Here is a 24,165-nt window from a genome sequence, read left to right on the forward strand (position 1 = left end):
ATCATCACCACCTCCCTCTCAATACTCACCATGCCAAGGAGCGTCGGTATCGGCCTGCTCTTCCATCTCTAGCAGGTAGTTGTCGATAAGGTCTCGTGGATTATCTCTGTCTAGGGATTCTTTATGCTCATCAATTACCTCCTGGAGAAAGAAAAATGCAGTGAGTAAAACAGGGATCGAGATGTATTATCAGTCGATTTCAGCGCGTTTGAGCAGCTTCATCATCATCAACCCCTTCCTTCTTCTCATCATGATCATCATCAACCCCTTCCTTCTTATCATCATCATCATCATCACCATCATCATTGACATCATTTTATCATCACCATCACAGTCATCACCACCACCATCATCATCACCACTGTCATCCGTAGTGTCATCATTTTTATCATCATTATTACTTTCTTCATTGTCATCATCACTTTCATTATTCATCCTCCTCCTCGTCAGCCACACTCTCCTCCTTTTTCTCCTCCTCCTCCTCATCATCATTATCAGTGACATCATCATTTTTATAATCATCATCATGAGGGAGGAGGGGGTGAGTTGGGGGGAGGGTAGTCAAATGGTGGGTGACAGAGTGACTTGGAGGCGTTTTGTCTGCGGCCACCCTTTGCGGGATTAGGGCGTCGGGCTATAGATAGATAGACAGATAGATCATCACATTCATCACCACCGCCATCATCATCACCATTATCACTATTATAACTTCATCAGCAGTGTCATGATTTTTATCATCATTGTTACCGTACTGTCAGCACCAATGTCACCACTGTCATCACCATCACCAGTTTCATCACTCCCCCTCATCATCAACCCCTTCCTCCTCCTCCTCTCCTCCTCCTCCTCATCATCATCATCATTACCATCATCATCATCATCATCACCACCAAAGTTATACCTGTCATCACCATCACTGTTACCACCATTATCATTTTCATCATCATCATCATCATCACCACCACCACCAAGTCATTCTTATCATCACAATCACTGTCATCACCATCATCAGGCTACTTCCCACTAATAAGTACTAAGATGGTACGTTCCAGAAAGAAACAATAAAAAAAAAAAAAGCGGATCTATTTTCAAGCCATCATCACCATAATCCAGTTGCTGACTAACACATGGCATGGGTGGGATCTAGAAAGCAGAAAAAGAGAAGCAGTTCATTAAGTTTCGCCATATAAATGGCGAAGCTTCTTTTTTCGTCATTACTTTTATTACGTATTATTTTTCTTTGCATTTTCTTTTTCTTCGATCATGATGATATTACATATGACGGTAACCTAGGGTAACCAAATCCTTGTGCAAAACGTAAAGAACCTTGACCTACTTTTGAAGGTCATACACTCGTTTTTATTCCAAAAATTGCATATTTGAAATTGAAATAGTTCAGAAACTAATTGAGATACAGTTCTTTGGGTGAAAATCCTATGATAAAAATGTTTACTGAATAATTTTAAACAGAACAGGCGGGAAAAACAAATGAATAATAAGAATAATCTATACAGCAGATTAAAGGTCTCTTCCATACATTAAAAATCTGTAACAGTTAGACTTGAACAGCCGTAGGTTGAAGTTTGTGGGGAAACCACTCTGCGGAGGCGAGTTTCAAAAAGACAGAGTTCGGGAAATAAAAGAATTCTGATAGACAGTAGTTCTGCAATATGGCAGTCATGAGCCCTACAAGATGCCCTTGTAGCGCAGAGGAAGGCATGGAGAGGTGCACAATGGATACAACTTCGTCTGAGCATTTGCCATAAAAGCATCTGTATACTAATACAAAGGATGCAACATTCCTTCTTACTTGTAGGGGAGGTAGTTCATTTGTAATAGAAGGTTTGTCAATAATTCTAACAGCTTTGTTCTGAATTTTGTTTAGTTGTTTTAGTGCAACCTTTCCACATTCATTGCACGAGAGTGAGCATATTCCAGCTGAGAACGCACATGGTCCTTGTAAATTATGGCTAACTGCTCGTCAGTTAAGAAGTCACGGACTTTGTATAATAATCCAAGTTTCTGTGAAGCGGTTTCAGCGAGTGGTCTGACATGAGAGGTCCGGCTGAGGGCACTTTTAAGTGAAACACCGAGAATTTCAATACTCTGAGAGACAGAATAGTAGAACTGAAGATAATATAGGACTCTGGCAATATCTGTGTATTAGATAGCTGTATATATTTGGTTTTCCTAGCATTATATGAGGCAATGTTATCATGTCCCCATTTAGTTATTTTAGATAGTCCTTGATTTACTTACATTGTTGTAATGAGTTGTAAGTTAGAATTATTAAACTATGTTAATGGGTTTAAATGTGAATGAACTGTGTAGTGTTGAGTCATCTACATATGAATGGGTTAATGGGTTTAAATGTGAATGAACTGTGTAGTGTTGAGTCATCTACATATGAATGGATGGGATAATGGATGACAGATAAGAGATCATTAATATGAATTAGGAATATATTTGGAACCAGAACTGAGCCATGTGGCACGACGGCATTAATCGATTGAAAATTGGAATATACATCATCTACTTTTATGTTTCTGTCACTGAGATATGAAGAGGTAAGAGGAACAGAAGATGACAGACCATGGCAAGGGAGTTTGGATAGCAGGGAACGGTGGTCAATTGACTAATGGATGGTACGCGTCACAAAACTGAGTATATCAACAGTGGATCTTTCAAGGCGAAATCCATACTGTCCATCACTAACCAAGTTGAGGGATTCACGATGTCTAACATGTGCTTATTCATTATAATCTCAAATACTTTACCAAGAGAAGATGTGATAGCAATTAGTAAGTAATCAGAGGGGTCAGATTAACTTCTTTCTTCGGAACTGGGTGGATATTGGCTTTCTTCCCAGATACAGGGAATGAATAAGTACTTATGCACAGTCTGAATAATTTTGCTAGGACAAGAGCAAGTTCTGGGGAACACTTTTTCAAAACAATTGGGGGAATTCCATCTAGGCCTGGGGCTTTTTCTAGTTGGTAAATTGTCTAGGATGGATTTTACGTATCTAGTCTGCACCTTAAGTGGAGCAATTTCGAGAACGTCCAGTTCCAGTACAGAGACGTTCACGGTGACTTCCTCTAAGGTAGAATTTCTCGCAAATGTACAGGAAAGGATGTTCACTTTACCATGCAGGTCATTTATAATGATACCATCTGAAGACAGTAGCAAGGGAATGGCTGATGACCTGTTAAAGTTATTACTGAAAGAATGGAGAGTTGACCAGGATATTCCATTGTCATGGAATATTTTGGATGCTTTGTTGTGAAGAAAGTTTGAATGAGCGAAATTTATTACTTCTTTTACATGGTTTCAGAAATTTAAGAAAGATGAAGTGAATGAGATGTTTTTAATTTTAAGTAAGATTTCTATGCTAAGGACTTTTGGGTTGTTGCCCTGGCACAGTTGCTATCAAACCATTTAGAAGAGTCCGACCTTTTAGTGAAGTGTTCACAGGGTATAAACAATTCCATACGAGCTTGAATTAAGTCATTAATGTGGAACTGGGTAGAACTGATGTCACTGGAGAGGAAAGACTGCCATGGGATATCAACAAGATAATTTTAAAATCCATCCCAGGCTGCCCTGTCAAATAGCCATTTGGTCACTTTGACAGGTTCAGAAAATGGAGGTTTGGGGGAGCTGGCTAATGATGATTTGAAGGTCCGAGGATCCAAGTGGTGACAATACTTATATCCTCTATTGATCTGAATTATTTGTCAGGAATAGGTCCAAGAAATAGGCGTTATTTGTCATGGTTATCTGGTATTCTGGTTGGTTGTTTTACCAATTGAATGAGATTAAACGATTCTGCAAACAGCTCTCATTCTAGACCCTTATCGTCAGTCCTGGCTGAATGCAATAACCATTGTACATTATGGACGTTAAAATCACCCCAAATAGTAATTTCAGTGGTAAGGGTGAGGTTAAGGTTAGTAAACAGTGTGAATATGGAATCAAATACGCTTGGTTGAAGAAGCAATGAGGGAGCGATAAAGTGCACAGATATATTTGGTAATATTTAGATAACTTAGTTTATATAGCGAACAATCAAAATTAGCTGAAATGAAGTTCAAGACTGTGTCAACCGCAAATTCAGATTTGATATAGCAACAGGTGCCACCTTTGTTATGGAAGTTGGTGAGGAGATGGTAACCAGAAATGCAAAATGGGGATATGTCAATAGAGGGAAAGATTTGGGGTCCTGTGAGGAACAGGGCTAGATGGGATATTGATTGGGAGAAAAAGTAAACGGAATTCAGACTGGTATTTAGACCACGGAGATTTGTGAAATGTAAGGACAAATCTGTGCTTGTCTGCTGACGAGCATGAACAGTGTTTGAAACAATTGCTCTTGGCACAGTCGCTTGATTGTAACCAGAAGGACCCTGTGCTACCAGCCCTACCCTGCCGGTGGTGGCAATCTGAGATACCACCGAATTTCATTATATTTGTGCAGCGGCCAATGCTAAAGGGGGATGGAGAGAGGTGTGATATCTATGTGCATGTAGAGTGATGTAGACAGTTGAAGGTTGAGTTATCATGAGAGTATGCCAGTCTACTCTCTCTGTTAATGAAAACACTGAAAATGTTCAGCAGAAGGATATGGTCAGGAACAGGTCCTGAGGGCTGGTGAAACGGGAACTCCAGCTCTCCCAGCCATAAGTTTGCCATCCACCTAGGGAGTACCACCCTGTTCGACTGGTGCAACAGTCTACTCCATCCTAGGATATTTTGCCTAGTGGAAAGTTCTGAATTCAAATCTGCTCAGTTTTTTCTTTGCAACACATTTTAAAGAAAACCACAAAAGCTTTAAAGCAGTAACTTTCCAGACACATAGCTGTGGTACTTTTAATGATCTGAAGGAAGTATGGTTACAGTTAAGCATATAGTTGGCAAGTTATTGAAACATGCGTAAATTTTACACATGCGTTCTTTGACATCTTTGTCTTCAGAGTTTGTTGATGTTACATAAGAAGTTACCTTAGGCTCTTCAGATCTTGTTTATAGCACATGTAGCCGTGGTCATAAATAATCACCTATACTCCAGTACCCTGTACCTCAGGCTGGCTGCTTTATGAGTCGCAAGTTACACTGGAGTAAGAGGGGCTGAGAGGGAGAGGCCAGAGAGAGAAGGAAAGGTGGGTGGGGGGACGAGTGAAGGTGCTGGGGTGGCGTGAGGGAGAGGAGGGAGGATAGGTAGGGAAAGGAGAATGAAATGCGAAGTAGTAGCCACATAATTTGTCTGTTTTCCTTTATTCAGGCCATGATATAAAGGAATTAATATACGATACATAATGCTGCATTACACCTTGTACAGTGGCAACAGATAATATGCTTTAAACAGATGGTGATATCAAGGGTTGGCTCGTGGGAGAAATATGCTGACGTGTTAGATCAAATATTAGTGCAGAGCCTTCAAGATTGTATAGGTCTAGATTGTCAACTCATGGAAGCCAGAGAACAAGAGGACACTGGCCCGCCTCCTTCAGCGCACCAAGGACAAGTGAGAGCTGTTCAGATGAAACCAGCAAATCATCAACAACATTGTTTCCTTGGTGCCGCAAAGACTGCAAGAGGTTATTGAGGCAGGAGGTCACTGGACTACTTACTAAGGCTTTCCTGGTTGCTTTGGCTTGACAAATGTCTGTAAACATTGACACAGATATTGTTATGCTACGTGATCAGAGTCCAACTTCGTGTTCTCTGGATACGAGTGACTGATCTGGGGTTCCCTTCAAGACCGGGTCTAGAGCATGCAACTAGAGGAACAGGGCATAAAAACTCGGGTCAACCAAGCTTACACATATATTGAAACAAAGTCAGCACAGTGCTTAATACAATTTAACACAATACACTGTACAGATTAAATACACAGTACAAGACAGGAGCACTCCGGTTGGTTTGCTGGGGACTGGGCTATCACAGGTGTTGTCCAGGTGTGGGAGGGGCCCCATCAGATGTGCCTTCCCTCAGGAGGCACGGGACTACTGCTAGGGGCCGGGTCATCTGAGGTGGGCTGCTGGGCAGTGTATAGGGGAGCCCTTCCCTGGTGGGGCCTTGGTGAGCAGGTCGGCCCTCGGGACTGGGGCCGAACACGGCAAGCAGGCGCGCTTCTCTGCGCCCGCTCCTGGAGGAGGACTGCTTGCCGGTGGGGCTGGGGAGGTCACACCCCGCAGTCCTGGGGATGCCACTGGGTGACTAAAGGCTGCAGTTCCGCTTACCCCTGGGACAGCAGGTGAATGGCGTCTGGTGGCCGACCCTTCCCTGGTGCGGACGATGGCCGTCGCCATGGTCCTGCAGGGGGTAGCAGCAGAGAAGCGTACGGTGGCCGACTTCTCCCCGACTCGGACAGTGACCATCGTCACGGTGCTAGCTGGGACTGTAGGATTACAAGTCCCACCCCGATCCTGGCGAGTGCTGGTCTGGCTGGAGGGTAGTCTGTCAGGGAAGCGTTCCTCTGGCTGGCTCCGCTGAGGGGAACTGGGGTGCAAGGAAGTGGGGGACATAGGCCTGTCTGGCATGGGCCTTAGCACTCTATGCACCTCCTTGTGGTCTCCCCTTGGGGTGGGTGTTGTGACACCCTGTCCATGGTCCCTCCTTGAGGTGGGTGTTGCGCCACCTTGTCCGTGGTCTCAAATTGGGGTGGGTATTCCACCAATATCGTGGGGGAAAAAGTCATGTCCCCGTGACTGGAGGTGATAGGTGTCCGAGGTGGTGATCCTGTGTTTTTTTTTTTTTCTTTTTTTTTGTGAGGAAGAAGGAACCAAAGGCCATGAGCCCGCAGTAACAGTTCCCTCCAAGAGAAAAACAAAATACAATAGAGAGCCAATTTCAAGATCCGATCATTTTGAGATGCCTGGACACACTGCGTTTGAAAGACTGGAGATCATAGGCAGCAGGAAATACAGACAGAGGGAGACAGTTCCAGAGCTGACCTGTTGCATAAATGAACGACTGGGAGTAACGGTTAACTCTTGCATTAGAGAGTTGGACAGAAAAGGGATGAGAGTTTGCTGCCAGACGGGTGCTATGCACCCGTCGTAGAGGTGGAGGAATGCAAGCAGACAGTTCAGAGGAGCAGTGACCATTAAAGTAGCGATAGAAAAGAGATAAAGATGCAACAGTGCGGTGAAGAGACAGAGGTTGAAGGGAGTCAGTAAGAGGAGGAGAGTTAATGAGACGAAAAGCCTTTGACTCCACCCTATTGAGAAGAGATGTATGTGGAGAGCCTCCCCACACATGAGAGTTGTACTCCACACAGGGGCGGATAAAACCCCTGTATAGAGTCAACAATTGTGCAGGGGTAAAGAAAGAGCGGAGTCGGCTTAGCACACCCAATCTCTTGGAAGCAGATTTTACAAGAGATGTAATATGATCTTTCCAAGATAAGTCCCGAGTAAATGAAACCCCAAGCATGTTCAAGGATGATGCAGGATTAAGCTGAATATTATTAAACATTAGTGGGTATACCTGTGAAAGATTTTGTCGGGTTGATAGGTGTAAGAACTGAGTCTTAGATGCATTAAAAACAACCATATTATTTTTACCCCAGTCAGAGATACGAGTCAAGTCAGACATTAGGTGTGCCATAGCCTCATCCCTTGTTTGCTGAAGTAACTATTGGGATGGGCGTTGCGGGAACCGAATGGAAAGGTGAAGGGTGGAGTCATCAGTGTATGAGTGGATTGGGTTAGATGTACAGCTTAGAAGATCTCTGATGAATAAAAGGAAGAGAGTTGGTGATAGGACAGAGCCCTGAGGAACAAAACTGTTGATAGATCTAGAAGAACGATGGCCATCTACAACAGCGGCTATAGAACGACCAGAAAGGAAGCTAGCGATGAAGGCACAGATAGAAGGATAGAAACCGTAGGAGGGCAGTTTGGAAATTAAAGATTTATGCCAGACTTGATCGAAAGCCTTTGAGATGTCAAATGCAATGGCAAAGCTTTCGCCAAAGTCCCGAAAGGAGGATGACCAGGAGTCTGAAAGGTAGGTGAGAAGATCGCCAGTGGAGCGTCCCTGACGGAACCCGTACTGACGATCGGAAAGAAGGTTGTGACAGGAAAGATGCCTTAAAATTTTTCTATTGAGAATTGACTCAAAAACTTTTGAAATACAGGACGTTAAAGCAATTGGACAGTTGGAGGGTTGGGAGTGGTCACCCTTCTTTGGGACTGGCTGAATGAGAGCAAACTTCCAGCAAGAAGGAAAGGTACAAGTTGACAGACAAAGGCGAAAGAGTTTGCCTAGGCAGGGTGTAAGCACAGAAGCACAGTTCTTGAGAACAACAGGAGGGACCCCATCAGGCCCATATGCCTTGTTAGTTCTGAGGCTAGTGATGGCAGAAAATACATCAACTGAAGAAATTTTAATGTCAGCCATGAGGAAGTCAGAGGGGGGAAGTGATGGAGGAACAGCACCGGAATCGTCTAAGGTGGAATTGGAGGAGAAAGTCTGTGCGAAGAGATCTGCTTTAGCAGTAGAAGAAATAGCTACAGAACCATCAGAGTAGAAAAGAGGAGGGAAGGATGATGAGGTAAAGTTGTTAGAAAGATTTTTGGCAAGGTGCCAGAAGGAGTGGGAAGAATTCGAGTTGGAGAGTTGAGAGCATTTAGTATGGATGAAATTATTTTTAGCAGAGCGAAGAACAGACTTAGCACAATTCAGGGCAGAAACGTAAAGATGATGTGATTCAGGGGTGGGTTGGCTCCGGTACCTTTTGTAGGCCATCTCCTTGTTGCAGACAGCATTAGAACAAGCGTGATTAAACCAAGGCTTTCTTGCGTTAGTCAAAGGATATGAGAATGGAATGTATGCTTCCATGCCTGAGAGAATAACCTCCGTAATGCGCAAGGCACACTCAGATGGCTCCCGGCCATGGAAGCAATAATCATTCCAGGGAAAATCAAAGTACTGCCTGAGGGCCTCCCAGTCCGCGGCTCCAAAATGCCACGGACGACGTTTCCCTGGAGGGTCCACAGGCCGTACCAGAGCGATAGGAGAGGTTAAGTTAACAAGGTTGTGATTGGAGGAGCCCAACAGAGAGAAAAGATTAACAGAGTAAGCAGAAGGATTAGTTGTGAGGAAGAGGTCAAGTATGTTGGAGCTCTCTCCAAGGGGGTCAGGGATACGGGTAGGGTGCTGTACAAGCTGCTCTAGGTCATTAACGATAGAAAAGATGTAGGCTTGTTCACCAGGTGGATCCATGAAAGGAGAGGAGAGCCAAAGGTGGTGGTGAACATTGAAATCTCCTAGAATGGAGATTTCAGAAAAAGGAGAAATGGATAGAATGTGTTCCATCGTAGAAGTAAAATAGTCGAAGAATTTTTGATAGTCAGTAGAATTAGGGGATAAGTAAACAGCACAGATATATTTAGTCAGAGAATGACAGGAAAGCCAAAGCCAGAGTGTAGAGAATTCAGAAGAATCGAGTTCAGGAACACAAGAGAAAGATAAGTCGTTGCGTATATATACACAACAGCCACCTTTGGCTTTGAAATGAGTATAGAGAAAGTAGGAGGATACAGAAAAGGGTTTGCTGTCAGTTGCCTCAGACAACTGAGTCTCTGTTAGAAAAAGAAGGTGAGGTTTAGAGGAGGAGAGGTGGTGCTCAACAGAGCGAAAGTTAGAGGAAAGGCCGCAAATGTTGCAGAAATGAAGAAGAAGAGAGTCAGACAGTGGTTCCAGGCACCTTGAGTCGTCACTGGGAGAGGGGTGGATGGTCGGGGCATTTATGGTCCCCCCCCGGGGACTCCGAGGCTTGGTGAAGAGACGCCATTTTTTTTTAAAATTTTGAATAGGAAGTGTAGTGTGTACTGTGCATGTAGTTTGGTGTAGATAGTTAGAGAAATTTGTACTGGAGAGCATGCTGGCCTACTCTCTGCGTAACTGAGACACTGAAAAAGTTCAGCAAAGGGGGATGGTCAGGAACTAGTCCTGAGGGCTGATGAAACGGGAGCTTCAGCACTCCCTGTCATCAGCTTTCCATCCACCTTGGGAGTACTGCCCTGCTCAACTGGTGCTACAGTCTACTGGTGTGAGGTGGCAAAGGAGGGCGGTTCAGTGGTGCGTGGGCAGGTTTGGTTCCAACCCCAGGGAAGTAGAGCTCGAAGAAGAAGATGCCTTGCAACAGCTGGATTTTTAGGACAGCCCCCGCACCTCCCCACAGTGGCAGAGGCCATCTTACAAAAATACTGCCCCCCAGTCTACAACAAGATGAATGGGGTAAAAGTGAGGCTACTGGTCAACATGGGAGTGGCCAGATCCTGCCTCTACAGCCACTTCTACTCCTGCCACATCTCAGCTTTCAGCTCGCTTCTCCCCACCTCAGTTCACCTCGTAAATGCAGAGGATGGCCCCCTGCCGATATGTGGGGAAGCCCGGTCCCTGCATGCCAATACCGACCAACAAGTATCCACCCAACACAAATTCATCATCTTTGACTTGACCTGCCGTGCCTACGATGGCTACTTAAGGCTGGACTTCCTGCAGAAGTTACACACCAAAATCGACTGTCGCAAGCGACATCTCCACTTCCAGAAGCCTCCAGACCCCCCCTTCCCAGCCACTCTGCACAAGCACACCCTTGCCTCCTCCCTCGCCCTGCCCCCCCCCACCCTGCCATGTCCTCCACCTTGCCCCCTACCCATAGGTGGGCAGTACCAAGATACAAAAGTACCAAGTTACAGTACTGAGTTATAATTCAAGTACCGGTAGCAGTAGCGACACTACTTTTTTTGTCATGTACCGAAATAGGTACCGACAGTACATTTTAAAGCATATTTTGTCAGTACTCAGTACCGGTACATTTTATTTATGTATATTCATGCATCGTGTGATAAAAAAAGGTGAGGAGAAGGCCTACATGGGAGTGCTGCTGCCGACCCTGGCCATGTGCCTCATGAAATTAAAAGAGGTGAAGGAAAGCACCAATCTGACAGTGTGCTAGCCTCTAGTGAACGCAGTGACTGGGGGTGCGGAAGGCAGGTTTGGCCATTGTTTCGAGGACATTGACTGCATGCCTGCTTGCTGCTGCCTTTCATCCCCAATTCAAGCTATCGTGGTTGGCGTGGTTACCTGAGTCTGCCTCCTACAACATAGTGAAAATGAGGAGAGGGGTGGAGAAGAAGATGGTGTCACTACTGGAGAACAGGCTAGAGGATGTGGAGAGCAGCATCACTGATGATGATGACGAGCAGGATGTCAAGGAAGAGTTTTTCAAACCCCTCTATGTAAAAGGGAGAAAGAAAAGGGAGACTGGGATAAAGCTAGTAATGGAATTTTTGGAGAAACCCCAGAACATAAAATCACCAAGGACTGCTTTCCTTGCAAGGTTTTCAAAGACTTATTTGTAACTTATAACACGCCAGTACCATCCAGTGCAGCTGTGGAATGTTTGTTTTCATTGGAGAAGGACGCGCTAAAATCAAAACGGGCGGGACTCAGTGACTGTCATTTTGAAGTGCTCATTTTCCTCAAGGGTAACACAGGAAAAGAAAATTGAAGTACACTGAGTAATTATTAATCAGATTATTGTGCATGTAATGACATGATGTAGTCATAAAATTGTGTTTATTTTGATAAAACACTAAACTAGGTGTATAAAGATGTGAATTACAGTGGCCAGTTAAAGTTTAGCGATCTGTGTACTGAAAGTAAAGGACTGAACGGTCGCCAAACCTTATGCTTTAGTCACCCCATAGTTAATGTGACTGTGACAGTTGTCTGACAACATCTTTCATCTCTCAGGTCTGGCTCTTCTGACAAGACTGGTCTCTGGGTCCTCAGTGTGGTAACAAAAAAAAAAAAAAATCAATACTGAGCAAGTTTACTTCATTCATGTTTATGTACCGAGTACCGGGTATCGAGTCAGTACTTGGTACGTTTTTTTTTTTTTTGTACTGGTACAGGTAGTGACACTACAATTTTAGGTAAGTAACGTTACCATTACTGATGGTGCTTTTTGTGTACCGGGTGCCCACCTCTGCCCCTACCCCCCTACCCCCCCTGCTCCTCCACACAGTACCTTCCCCTCAACCATCACCTCCACCCTTACCTCCCCTCTCAGCATGAGGCCTGGCTACACCTGAACAGGCCCACCGGAACCTCAATCCTGTTCTTCCCTAACCTACCACGTGGAACCATCTCCTGTCTACTGTCCCCTCACCTCAGGGCGGTACGTATTGTCAAAATCTCCACCACCCCACTCACCTCCCCAGAGGCTTAGTGGTCGGGGAAAGGGAAGAAGCCAAGCCCTGTGTACCCCCCCTCCTCCCCTGCCACCCTACCCTCCCAACCCGAACACCTCTCACCACATAAGGCTGACAGCCTCCGACGCCTCCTCCTGGACTTCCAAGACCTCTTTGCATCAGGACTGGTAGACACTGGGCACACCAAATACCTGATGCATGAAATCCACACCACAGGACCGCCCATTCGTCAACCATCATGGCGAAAAAACCCTAAGCAATGGGCCGCAGAAGACCGGCAGGTCCAGGAAATGCTTGATGCTGGCGTCGTATCTCCATCCACCAGCCCTTGGTTCTGTCCAGTCGTCCTAGTTAAAAAGAAGGATGGCACCATGAGCTTTGTAGATTATCGATGATTGAACGATGTGACGACAAAGGACGCCACCCCTCTACCCAGGATAGACAACTCCCTCGACTCTGTATGGAGCACCCTGGTTCTCCACCTTGGAACTCCAATCAGGATACTGGCAAGTCCCTGTATACCCAGACGACAGAGGAAAAACAGCTTTCTTGACCAGTAACGGGGAACACTACAAATTCAATGTCCTCCCCTTTGGACTCTGCAACGCCCCCACTACGTTATCCCAGCTAATGGAGTCTAGTCCTCAGTGGTCTCACCTACGAAATCTGCCTGGCATATCTGGATGACGTAATCATTTTCAGCCGGACCTGGGCTAACCACCTCCAGCACCTCAAGCAAGTCTTCCTCCGCATTCAATAGGCGGGACTTAAGCTCAGACCATCAAAATGTATCCTGGCATCCTGGCTGAATGGTCAGTCTCCTTCCTAGCACACCTCATCCCTAAGGAAGGCATAGCACCCATCCCTGACAAGCTGCATGCTATCACAGACCTTCCCCTACCACGAGATGTCCAAGAAGTCCGCACCTTTCTCGGGCTCATATCCTACTATTGGTGCTTCGTGAAAGGGTTCGCCAACATTGCAAAGCCCCTCCACGATATGACAAAAAAGGGCAAGCCCTTCATCTGGACCGACAATCGTGTCACAGCATTCCACACCCTCAAGACCACACTCGTCACTGCTCTGATCATCACATTCCCTAACTACACCCTGCCCTTTTGCCTATACACCAACATATCCCTAGTGGCAATCGACGCCGTCCTCACCCAGGTCCAAGAAGGGCGAGAGCACATAATTGCCTGTGCCAGGTGCACCCTCAACCAGGGTGAGATAAACTATGCCGCCACCAAACGAGAATGCTTAGGCATCATATGGGCATTGGAGCACTTCCGAGCCTACCTTTCAGGCACACACGTCACCATCATAACCAATCACCAGCCTCTGCAATGGCTATGCCAGTCCCAGACCCACAACGCCCGGCTGATCAGGTGGAAAGAAACTCTATAGGAATTCGACTTCGAGATCTCCTATCAGCCCAGCAAGTTATACACCAATGCTGATGCTGTGGCATAACAAAGCGCCCCCACTGGATACCGCCCCAACTATTTTCTAAGCACCACCAGCATGGCGACCACCTGTTCACCCAGTCTGGACGCATAGTGCTCAACCCCAACACCGCCCGCAATTCAATTATCCAATTACACTCAGATAACTGCATTAATCTCGGCACCAAGAAGCTACTGCAGGTGTTTAATGACGTCTACTGGACACCCAGCCCCTCCAACCTGGCCAAACAAGTCATCCAGGCCTGCCAGACCTGCGCAGTAGGCAAGGACATCACACGAATGCCTGGCCCTTCGGGGAACATCACTGCCCACAAACCACGGCAACTATTGTCCGTGGACGTAGTCGGCCCCCTACAACCTAAAGCTGGCTACATCATTACGTTCGTGGACACTTACTCAAATTCCTCATTGCCTGCCTGGCCAAAGAACACCATGCCACGGCCATGACCAATGCCCTCGTCTGCCACGTCTTCCCCTGCTTTGGCATTCCCCAAGCCCTTCACTTAGACAGTGCCCCAGAATTTACCAGCAAGTTATGGAAGGAACTCGCACCATTTTCGGCTATCAAATTTCCCACTCCTCTCCCTACTGGCCCCAAGAGAATGGGATATGCGAGAGAAGCCACCACACTTTTCTCAAGCAGGTGCGGGCTAGGAGAGAAGAGACAAAAAGCGGTACTGGCCAGTGCACATAAAAATCGTACTGTGGGGGATGAAGTGCCCCAGAATTTACCAGCAAATTATGGAAGGAACTCGCACCATTTTCGGCTATCAAATTTCCCACTCCTCTCCCTACTGGCCCCAAGAGAATGGGATATGCGAGAGAATCCACCACACTCTTCTCAAGCAGGTGCGGGCTAGGAGAGAAGAGACAAAAAGCGGTACTGGCCAGTGCACATAAAAATCGTACTGTGGGGGATGAACACCTGTCCCCGAGAAGACGACATTACTCCCCACGAACGAGTCTTTGAAGAAACACCCCCCTCCCCCTGCCCCTCTGACACCACCTCCAGCCCCCCTTCCATATCTCACATGTCTAACCCCCTCCATCCCCTCAAGAGCCAACTGCATCACTTACAAAAACATCAGGACCTACAACCCAACATCACCCCATCCAATCCCTACAAACCAGGGGACTCGGCTGTATTAGCACAATTACCAGTCCCAAACAAGATCTCACCACGGTTCATAGGACCCTACACCGTTATCAACATCCCCAACCCCTACCAAGTTGCCATCTAGTATCATAACACCCCACACACCTACCGTAACCGCCATGTGTGGTTATTCCGTCCCCCACCGAACACCTCCTAACCACGCTGCATTCACTACTCCACCCACCACACCACTCCACCACCACCAGCCACCCCCACCACACATCTGACTCACACGCCTGCTACATCACGCCCTCTCACTTCTCATCCTCACCCACTCCCCCTTCTATAATCAAGTCCCCCAACTCACTCTCCACCCGCTCCACACCCTCCCCACAGGCCCCCTCTGCACCCCTGGCACCCTCACCTGACACCTCCCCACCCGCCACCACGCCATCACCGCAGGACACAAAGACCCTACCACCCAACCAGGAGACCCCCCACCCACCCTGAGCCACATCACCACATCACCGATGCTCCACACCACCTCCTGGCACTCCCACACCCACACAGTCTTCTCTCCCAAACACCCCTCGTTCCACAACCACAACCTACGCCAGACCCCACACCAGCTCCTCATCCCCCACCACTGCCACGACTCCATCCGCTAACACCCAAACTCCACCACACAAACAAACAACCACCCACCCATACCCGGCCGCCTCACCACATGGCCTCAGTCTCTTGCCACGCATACCTGTCCTCACCACCACCACAACCAGATCTGACTGGCTCTCCTGCCCACCAGCTAGGTACACAGCCACACCCTCACCCACACCCCCAACACCACTAAACCCAACCACCTCCACCTCCCCTACACCCAACATATCCCCCATAACACTAAGTATACGCCAGGTTCAATGGAAATTTCCACTGGCCAAGCCCACCAGGAAGGGGGTGAAATACCCAATCCAATGGTAGACCACGGACAGGGTGGCGCAACACCCACCCTAAGGAGGGAACAAGGACAGGGTGTTGCAACACCCACCCCAAATGGACACCACAGAGAGGCATATAGGGTGCACAAAGGGCCCAGGCCAGATGGGCCTCTGTCCCCCACTACCTTGCATCCCTCTTCCCTTCAACAGAGCCAGCCAGAGGAACGCCGCCCCGGCAGACTACTCTCCAGCCAGACCAGCACTCGCCATGATCGGGGTGGGACTTGTACTCCTGCAGTCCCAGGTAGCACCACGATAACGGTCACCGTACGTTTCTCTGCTACTACCCCCTGCAGGACCATGGCGATGGCCACCGTCCATGCCGGGGAAGGGTCGGCCACCATACACCCTTCACCTGCGGCCCCTGCTGGGAGCAGCACAGCAGTGACAATCACCGTCAGCACCGGGGAGAGATCGGCCACTGTACATCTCTCGGCTGCAACCCCAGAGAAGGGCAGAACCGTGGCGATGGCCACTGTCAGCACTGGGGAATGGTCAGCCACCAGACGCCCTTCACCTGCTGTCCCAGGGGTACGCAGAACTACGGCGATGGCCACCGTCCATGCCAGGTCCCTTGTCTGCTACCCCTGGGATGCCCCTCATGGAGGATGTCCCTTGCATGCCTCACCCATCCAGAGGCTGAGCAGGACACCCTTCTTGCTCTCTCCACGGAGTCAGCCCCCCGGCAGAGTTGCAGCTGGAGGCGATTTGGAGTGACCCTGTAATGAGTCTGGGGATTTACTCCCTACAGCCAGCACCCCAAGTCGTCCCTTGCTGTCGGACTCCCGAAGGGACACCGCAGACAGCCACTGACGGTGGCTTGACCCAAGCGAGACCACAGCCCTCGATCACCCAGGGGCACTCCCAGGACTCCGGGGCGTGACCTCCCCAGCCCCACCAGCAAGCAATCCTCCACCAGGAGCAGGTGCAGAGAAGCGCATCTGCTCACCCTGTTCAGCCCCAGTCCTGAAGGCCAACCTGCTCATCGAAGCCCCACCAGGGAAGGGCCCCTCTCTACACTACCCAGCAGCCCACCTTGGATGACCCGGCTCCTAACAATAGTCCCATGCCTCCTAAGGGAAGGCACATCTGACGGGACCCCTCCCACATCTGGACGACACCTGTGATAGCCCAGCCCCCAGCAACCCAGCCAGAGTCCTCCTGTCTTGTATTGTGCACTTAATCTGTACAGTGTACTGTGTTAAATTGTATTAAGCACTATGCTGACTTTGTAGCAGTATACGTGTAAGGTTGTTTGGCCCGAGTTTTTATGCCCTGTTCCTCTAGTTGCATGCTCTAGACCCGGTCTTGAAGGGAACCACAGATCAGTTGCTCATGTCTAGAGAATGAGAAGTTGGACTCTGAACATGTAGCATCTCACTGTGTTGCACCACCCTGTCCGTGGTCTCCTCTTAGGGTGAGCATTTCACCACCACGGTTCTGCAGGGGGTAACAACAAAGAGGCGTACGGGTGCTGACTTCTCCCTGACACGGACGGTGGGTGTCATCGTTGTGCTACCTGGGACTGTAGGAGTACAAGTCCCACCTCGATCCTGGCAAGTGCTGGTCTGGCTGGAGAGTAGTCTGCCGGAACGGCATTCCTCTGGCTTGCTCCATTGAGGGGAAGAGGGGCACTAGGTAGTGAGGGACATAGGCCTGTCTGGGCTGGGCCCTTCATGAGCCCTATGCACCTCCCTGTGGTCTCCCCTTGAGGTGGGTGTTGCGACACCCTGTTCGTGGTCCCTCCTTGGGGTTTGTGTTGCGCCACCCTGTCTGTGGTCTCTCGCTGAGGTGTGTATTTCAAATATATTTTGGGAGTTTGGGTGGGATTTTTTTTCATTTTCCTTCTAACAGATTATGAAAGATATCGTTATTATATCCACCCAGGCGCACAGACATCAAATTTATTTACCTCTTATGCACAGTTATTTTAAATATCCTTTTCATATAGAGATGCCATAAAATTGTTGACATGGTGGTGACTGTATTGAGTGTATACCGAAAGGATGATCATATTTCCTGAGGACACAGCCATGTCAATGGTTGCATATGATATTTGGTTCCAAAAATTAATTACATATAACAATAGAGGACATTTCTTACAAACATTACGGAAGTCAGAACCATCCAGATTCCATTCTGCGTCCAAAGTCAAAATACACGGATAAATACGAATATCCGACTCCGCACTAATGTTTGATCTGTCACGTCAGCATTTTTCTCTCACAAGCCAGCCCTTGACATTAGCATTTTCAAGCTTGTTACCTGATACCACTATACAAAGTGTAATGCAGCATTATCTACAGAATATTAACTCCTTTATATCATGCCCTGAATACACAAATTGTGTGACCATTTTGCATTTCATTCTCCCTCCTCTACTTACCCTCCCTCCCCTCCCTCACTCCACCCCAGCATCATCATTCGTCCCCCCATCAACCTTTCCTTCTCTCTCAGCCTCTCTTACTTGAGTGTGACTTTCCGCACATAAAGGAGCCAGCCTGTGGCAAGGGGTACAGGAGGACAGGCGATTATTTATGACCACGGCTGTACCTTATATACCATAAATAGTAATGGCAAAGTTTCCTTCTTGTGGCTACATAATAAGAATAGGTAACTAATTATTATCGTCGTTGTCGTCGTTACCCTATTTATCAGTTAACTAATTCAGATAGAGAACATTTTTTTCTTGCTACCACCCAGTGTATTTCAGTTTTGGGTTGACTCCTAGAAGTGAAAGGTCTAAACCACTATTATTTTTCTCTGAACAAGAGAGGTCTTTCCAAACCTGACAAGTTTTGGGGTGACATGGCAAGAATTATTTAACCCACTGGATCCCAGGGTTGCTGGGCGAGGCACTGGTCTGGGAGGGTCCTAAGCATACCGCCCTCCGCCTATTGGCTCACAGTCGCAAAGCTCATAGGTCCCTACCCAGGCGTTTCCTACTTTATTAAGGTTTGAAAATTCCCAGTTCTGTTCAATACTGTGGACACTGGGCTCCAACAGGTTAAAGGAATATGTCATCGGACTAAACAAATGGTAAAACTGAGAATGCAATGAAGTAGGCAAACTCCAATTAAGGATGGCCATTTGCAAACCATGATGAGAATGACGTGTATTAGACTTTCTACCGCCTGGCTGGTACTAGAGAGGGACGCCTTCACGTGATGGGAACGATATAGCTGTGCAGTGGAGGAACCCAGTTATACAAATGTGCCTCACCTTTCCGCCCCCCATTTCTCGAAATGAGGATGGCTGACCACGGTAGAGGACAACTTCGACCTGATGTCCGCTGGGTTCACGTTCTGATGAGCCTGAAGTTGCAACAACAACAACAACAACAACAACTACTACTACTACTACTGCTGCTGCTGCTACTACTACTACTACTACTCTACTACTACTACTATTGTTGTTGCTGCTACTGCTGCTACTTTGCTGAATGAGTTCTATAACGTGGTATACAGGATAACTGTATCTCACAGATGTTGGATAAACAACCATCAGATATTAGGGCTCTGCACACGCCTTCGCCACTTAATTTTAATAGGACGTCTTTTCGTGTCAAGGAGGAGAGGAGTGAATCAACTGAGACTGGAAGTGGAGTACTGTCACCAAATACCCTCTCTTGGTCGGGACACTTCTAATATTTTATTCCAGAAAACGTAGGAAGCTTTCCTTAAGTCAACTAAAAGCGAATTCACATGAGGCTCAAAGTGTTAATATTGCCACCACTGGCTCTCTCAAAGCGGAATTAATTTTTGTATTTTACCACAGCTAAATCCAAAAACTTAATTCAACTGAAAGCGAGTCATGATAACATCAGACTGTTAAGGTGTTATGAACAAATATAAACCAATTCCAGACCCCACCCTGAAATATGAGATGAACTTATGCCTAACATGTCGAATCTCAGTACCCACCATGAAATATGTGATACTGAATTTCAGTAAACACCCTGAAAAATGAGATGAACTTATGCATGTTGAATCTCAGTACCCACCATGAAATATGAGATGAACTTGTTCTTGACATGTTCCACTACGCCGATGCTGAATAGCTTGTTGACGATGAGTTCCGGCAACACATTCTTTATCCACGGCATGTAGTCCAGGATGTACAATCTGGGAGTGGCCATCGAGAATTCGTCTAGGAGGTCATTGAACTGCCTCATTTTAGGGTCTGTGATTTCGAACTGTCGGCCTGTGGAAGTTACATTATTATTGGAAGGACATAAGTAAGAGTGTGAACAGTGGGAATGGGTTATCTGAGAAAATCACATGGCGTTAAATGGACAGACAGGCAGACAAATGAGGAACTAAAAGAACATTGTGGTACTAATGTTCATGTAACCGAAAGCGAAAAAGAGAAATACTCAGATGGTTATGTCATGTGGAGAGGATGGAGAACGAGAGACTGACAATAAGTGTGTGTGCGTAAGGTCGAGTGGGAGGAAGGGAGCAAGGATGAGAAAGAAGGATTAAGTGGAGATGAGGGGGCAAGGGGGGAGGAGCTAGACAGAAGGTAGCCAAATGACAGAGAATTAGGCGACATGGAGGCAATTTGTTTGTGGCCATCCTTTACTGGATTAAGATATAATGCTATAACTATAGTTTATTATTATTATTAATATTATTATTATTGTTGTGTTGTTGTTGTTGCTGTTAGTCATCACCAACCAGGCCCATACTGTGAGCTAAAGTTCTGAAAGCTATGATAGAAAAGGCATTATGGAGTTAGAACTATTTAAATAATGCCCATCGAGATGGGCCAGACATCTCACTATTCATGCCCCTGGAATCGATGTTTTATCCCACATTCTTAACGATCTGCACGTGTTTATTATCATTCTTCTTAACATATGTGTTCTGTATGAACTACCTAAAAAAAAAAAAAAAAAAAGTCAATCGATCTGTTGTCAAGACAAAAAGGAGACACAAGACCCTTGTCATGGTCTCCTCCGCTACCTGCTTCTTGGCCTAACACACTCCCTCTCACTTTCACACACACATATACCCTTCACCATCATGGTTACATTTATTTTCCATCAATGACCACCCATCTCAGCACACTCTCTTCAACCCTATTGTCAACAGACTTCCATACTTAATATTCTTCACGAACGAAATTATTTTTCTACGCACATTGCACATTCCTCACACATGCCTCTACTTCCTGTTTACGTTTCTCTTTTGACTTTTTTGTTCACATGCTAGATCATTTTCTGCTACTTGCCTTCCTGAAAAAGCTGTTAGAGAATTCTGTTTGGAAATCCCCCAATAAATCTCTCATTACTAGACAAATGTCAATCGTTAACTCAGTAGGCTACACGTGTGTTCATTATATCCAGGGGAATTAAAGAACGGCACAAATATGCTCACACAGAATATCCAACAGTGGCTATTATGAACACAGTAATATCACCGTTGCACTCAAATGCACAATAATGCCATTACTCCAAGAAGCACAGCGAGTGGAGGGAGGGGAAAGAAGAGAGACGGAGTGGGAAACTGGTAAATAGGCGGTCTTAAAAAATAAATAATAAATAATAATAATAATAATAATAATAAGAGAGGCAGTCTTAAAAAAAAAAAAAGGCCCTGTGACTATCTAAACCTTTTTATAGTACAGACTGTTACACCATATGTGTAAACAATTTTGCGTTTTCGTCATCATCATCATCATCATCCTTTTCGTTTCCTTCTTCTTCACCACTACCTCACCAGCAGCAGCAGCAAACTTCCTATTCGTTTCGTCCTCAAGTTTCTTCTCCTTCTCCTTCTTCTTCTTCTCCTCCTCCTCCTCCTCAGCAATAACAACACTGTCAGTATCATCACTCTTCTTTCCCTTCTACTTCTCCTCATCTCGTACTACCTATCACCACCACTCACTTCCAACCATGTGCCAAATAATGTTGACAACAGCGTTGAAGAGTGCGACTGGTAGAGGTGCCGGTGTGCCCGCCTGCTCCTTCATGGCCACCACCAGCTTCTGTGCCTGCGTCAGTACGGCCGACACCAGCTTGGACTTGCCCATGCCCTGGTCTCGCAGCTGACGGAGGCTGAAGCGGCGGTTGTTGTGCCAACGGGGGCCGTTTGGACCTCCCACGCCTGGGAGGAGAAATTATTTATTACTTGCTTAAATAGATGAAAACAAATTCAAAACAAATGAACTGTAGAAAAAAAAAAACATACACCTGTAATGCTGGGTGTTTTGGGGTCGGCTTCCCGTCCCTCTAACGCCTAGTATGTAGCTGGGTTCTCTTTCTAGACCGGAGCTTAGACAAATAAGAGAGAGGCAGGACACAAAAACTCAAAGCAACAACATTTCACGTGTATTGCTAAATTCAACAAGTGGAACGGGTAGATGTCACAAGAATAATTATCCTGAACAATTATAAACCTTAGGCCTAGATTGTGGGTATAGTATCACGCAGGATACTATTTGAGAAGATCAGGTAAAGTGAATAGCACTACGATCAGGAGTTCTACGGCAGTGAGACCAAATACTATCACTTGGGGGAAGTCCAGGTCTTATCTATCACATGGAGTTCTGTTCACTAAGGCCATGGCACTGTTTTCACTGTTGGCAGTCTAACTCGTTTGTCTGTCGTGTTATTAATTATTGTTATTGCACTGGAGCCTCCATATGATCTCAGCGTGAGGCTATATCACTAAGATGGTAGCATGTTCACTCAGACAGACACTTAATTCACTGCCCGGCCGTATTCACTATCTTACAATTACTTTATATATTCCACCTTTCTATTACACTAACACTGATGCTTTTATTTCTGACTTCCTGTATTCTGATAATTCACTGTTCTGCCCTTGCTTCACTGTATTACTTTCATTGCGCTTTCACTGTCACTGTCATTCACTGGGTGTCGTGGCGGTCAGGTACAAGGGCGGCGGGAACAACTCAGCCTAACTACTGACGAGGCAGAGTTCCGCTGGGGGCCTCCGTATTCAGGGGCCACAGATTCATGCATAGGGGAGTCCTCTCTCGTCTGGAGCTGCTGGTGGCGAAGGGTCCCGTGCTCTCGGGGTTCGGGGCTGGCCCTCTGGGCTGGGGCCGAATAGCTGCCTGAATCTTTCACTCAGACACATGACAGAGGACAAGGGTCCCCGGCATTGGGGTGTAGGGATGTCCTGCCCGGGGGTCCTGAGGGTGGTCCAGAGGTCCTGTGGGCTGCAATCCCCAGTGGTCGGGATGCCGTCAGGAGTGGGCTGCGGCGTCGGCCTCTGTCAGGGTCCGTCAGGCAAGGCCTCTCAGGAACTAGCTGTAGTAAGAAGAGCCCGGTGGTGGTCACGGGGCCTCTCCAGTAGTCCTCCAGACTGGGACCTCCCTCTGGGTCATAGTTTCATGTAGGGGAGTCAGCACCTGACGGAGGAGCGGCTACCGGCCGTCTCCTCTCGTAAGGCCTGGCTACTGGCCGTGGCCTTCTAGGGGCGCAGCTACCGGCCGTCGCAAAGCCCCAGCTACTGGCCATGGCCTGGGGAAGGGAGCGGCTACAGGCCAACTCGAGAATGCCTTCGGAGCAGCTACTGGCCGTCTCCTTATTACCTCCAGAGTGTTTACCGGCCATCTTCTGTAGGAGGGTCGAGTGGCTACAGGCTGTGTCTGTTAGGGCACCTTCAGAGTGGCTTCCGGCCGTCTCCTTATTACCTCCAGAGCGGCTACCGGCCATCTCCTTATTACCTCCAGAATGGCTACCGCCGTCGCCTTATTACCTCCAAAGCAGCTATCAGCCATTTCCTTATTACCTCCAGAGTGGCTACCGCCGTCGCCTTATTACCTCCAGAGCAGCTATCAGCAGTTTCCTTATTACCTCCAGAGCGGCTACCGCCGTCGCCTTATTACCTCCAGAGCAGCTATCAGCAGTTTCCTTATTACCTCCAGAGCGGCTACCGGCTGTCTCCTGTAGAAGGGTCTAGCAGCTACAAGCTGTTTCTTTAAGGGCACCTTCAGAGCGGCTTCTGGCCGTCTCCTGACAAAGGTGGGAGTGGCTAAAGGCTTTCTCCTTATTACCTCCAGAGCGGCTGCAGGCCATCTCCTGTAGGAGAGGTGAGCGGCTACCAGTCGTCTCAGGGGTGCTGACTGGAGCTAGAGTAATAGCCCCACCCGGATCTTGTCGAGGGTCAGGTCGCCCGTAAGGTAGTTGCAGTTTCCTGCTATAGTGGGGGCGGGCGAGTTCCGGGTCATAGGGGCGCGTGGCCCGAGCGGACTTACGCCCCTCTCGCTCGGAGCTGGACTGCACGTTGTCCGCCCCTCTGTAGGCTCCTTCTGGGGGTGTCGTGTCGTCTTCGAAGCCTAAATCCAGCATTTTAAAACCCAACTTTTTTCTTAATGCGAGGAAGAAGGAACCAAAGGCT

The 24,165-nt window shown here is 47.3% G+C and overlaps 1 protein-coding gene across 1 annotated transcript in view; it reads right to left on the reverse strand.

Annotated features, from left to right (window-relative positions):
• The window catches only part of LOC145392063 (cytochrome P450 2L1-like), a 135,491-nt gene extending 112,714 nt beyond the window's left edge, over positions 1–22,777 (reverse strand). The window contains exons 1-4 of the mRNA XM_080266522.1: positions 22,729–22,777; positions 21,682–21,900; positions 19,794–19,993; positions 30–141 (exon numbers count right to left, since the gene is read on the reverse strand). Of these exons, the coding sequence (XP_080122648.1) occupies positions 30–141; positions 19,794–19,993; positions 21,682–21,900; positions 22,729–22,777 (580 nt within the window). The remainder of the gene's footprint in view (positions 1–29; positions 142–19,793; positions 19,994–21,681; positions 21,901–22,728) is intronic.
• Positions 22,778–24,165: the final 1,388 nt, after the last annotated feature.

The sequence above is a fragment of the Coenobita brevimanus genome, chromosome 2, assembly GCF_032717465.1.
Source record: "Coenobita brevimanus isolate Jiangsu-jjx chromosome 2, ASM3271746v2, whole genome shotgun sequence".
Lineage (NCBI taxonomy): Eukaryota > Metazoa > Arthropoda > Malacostraca > Decapoda > Coenobitidae > Coenobita > Coenobita brevimanus.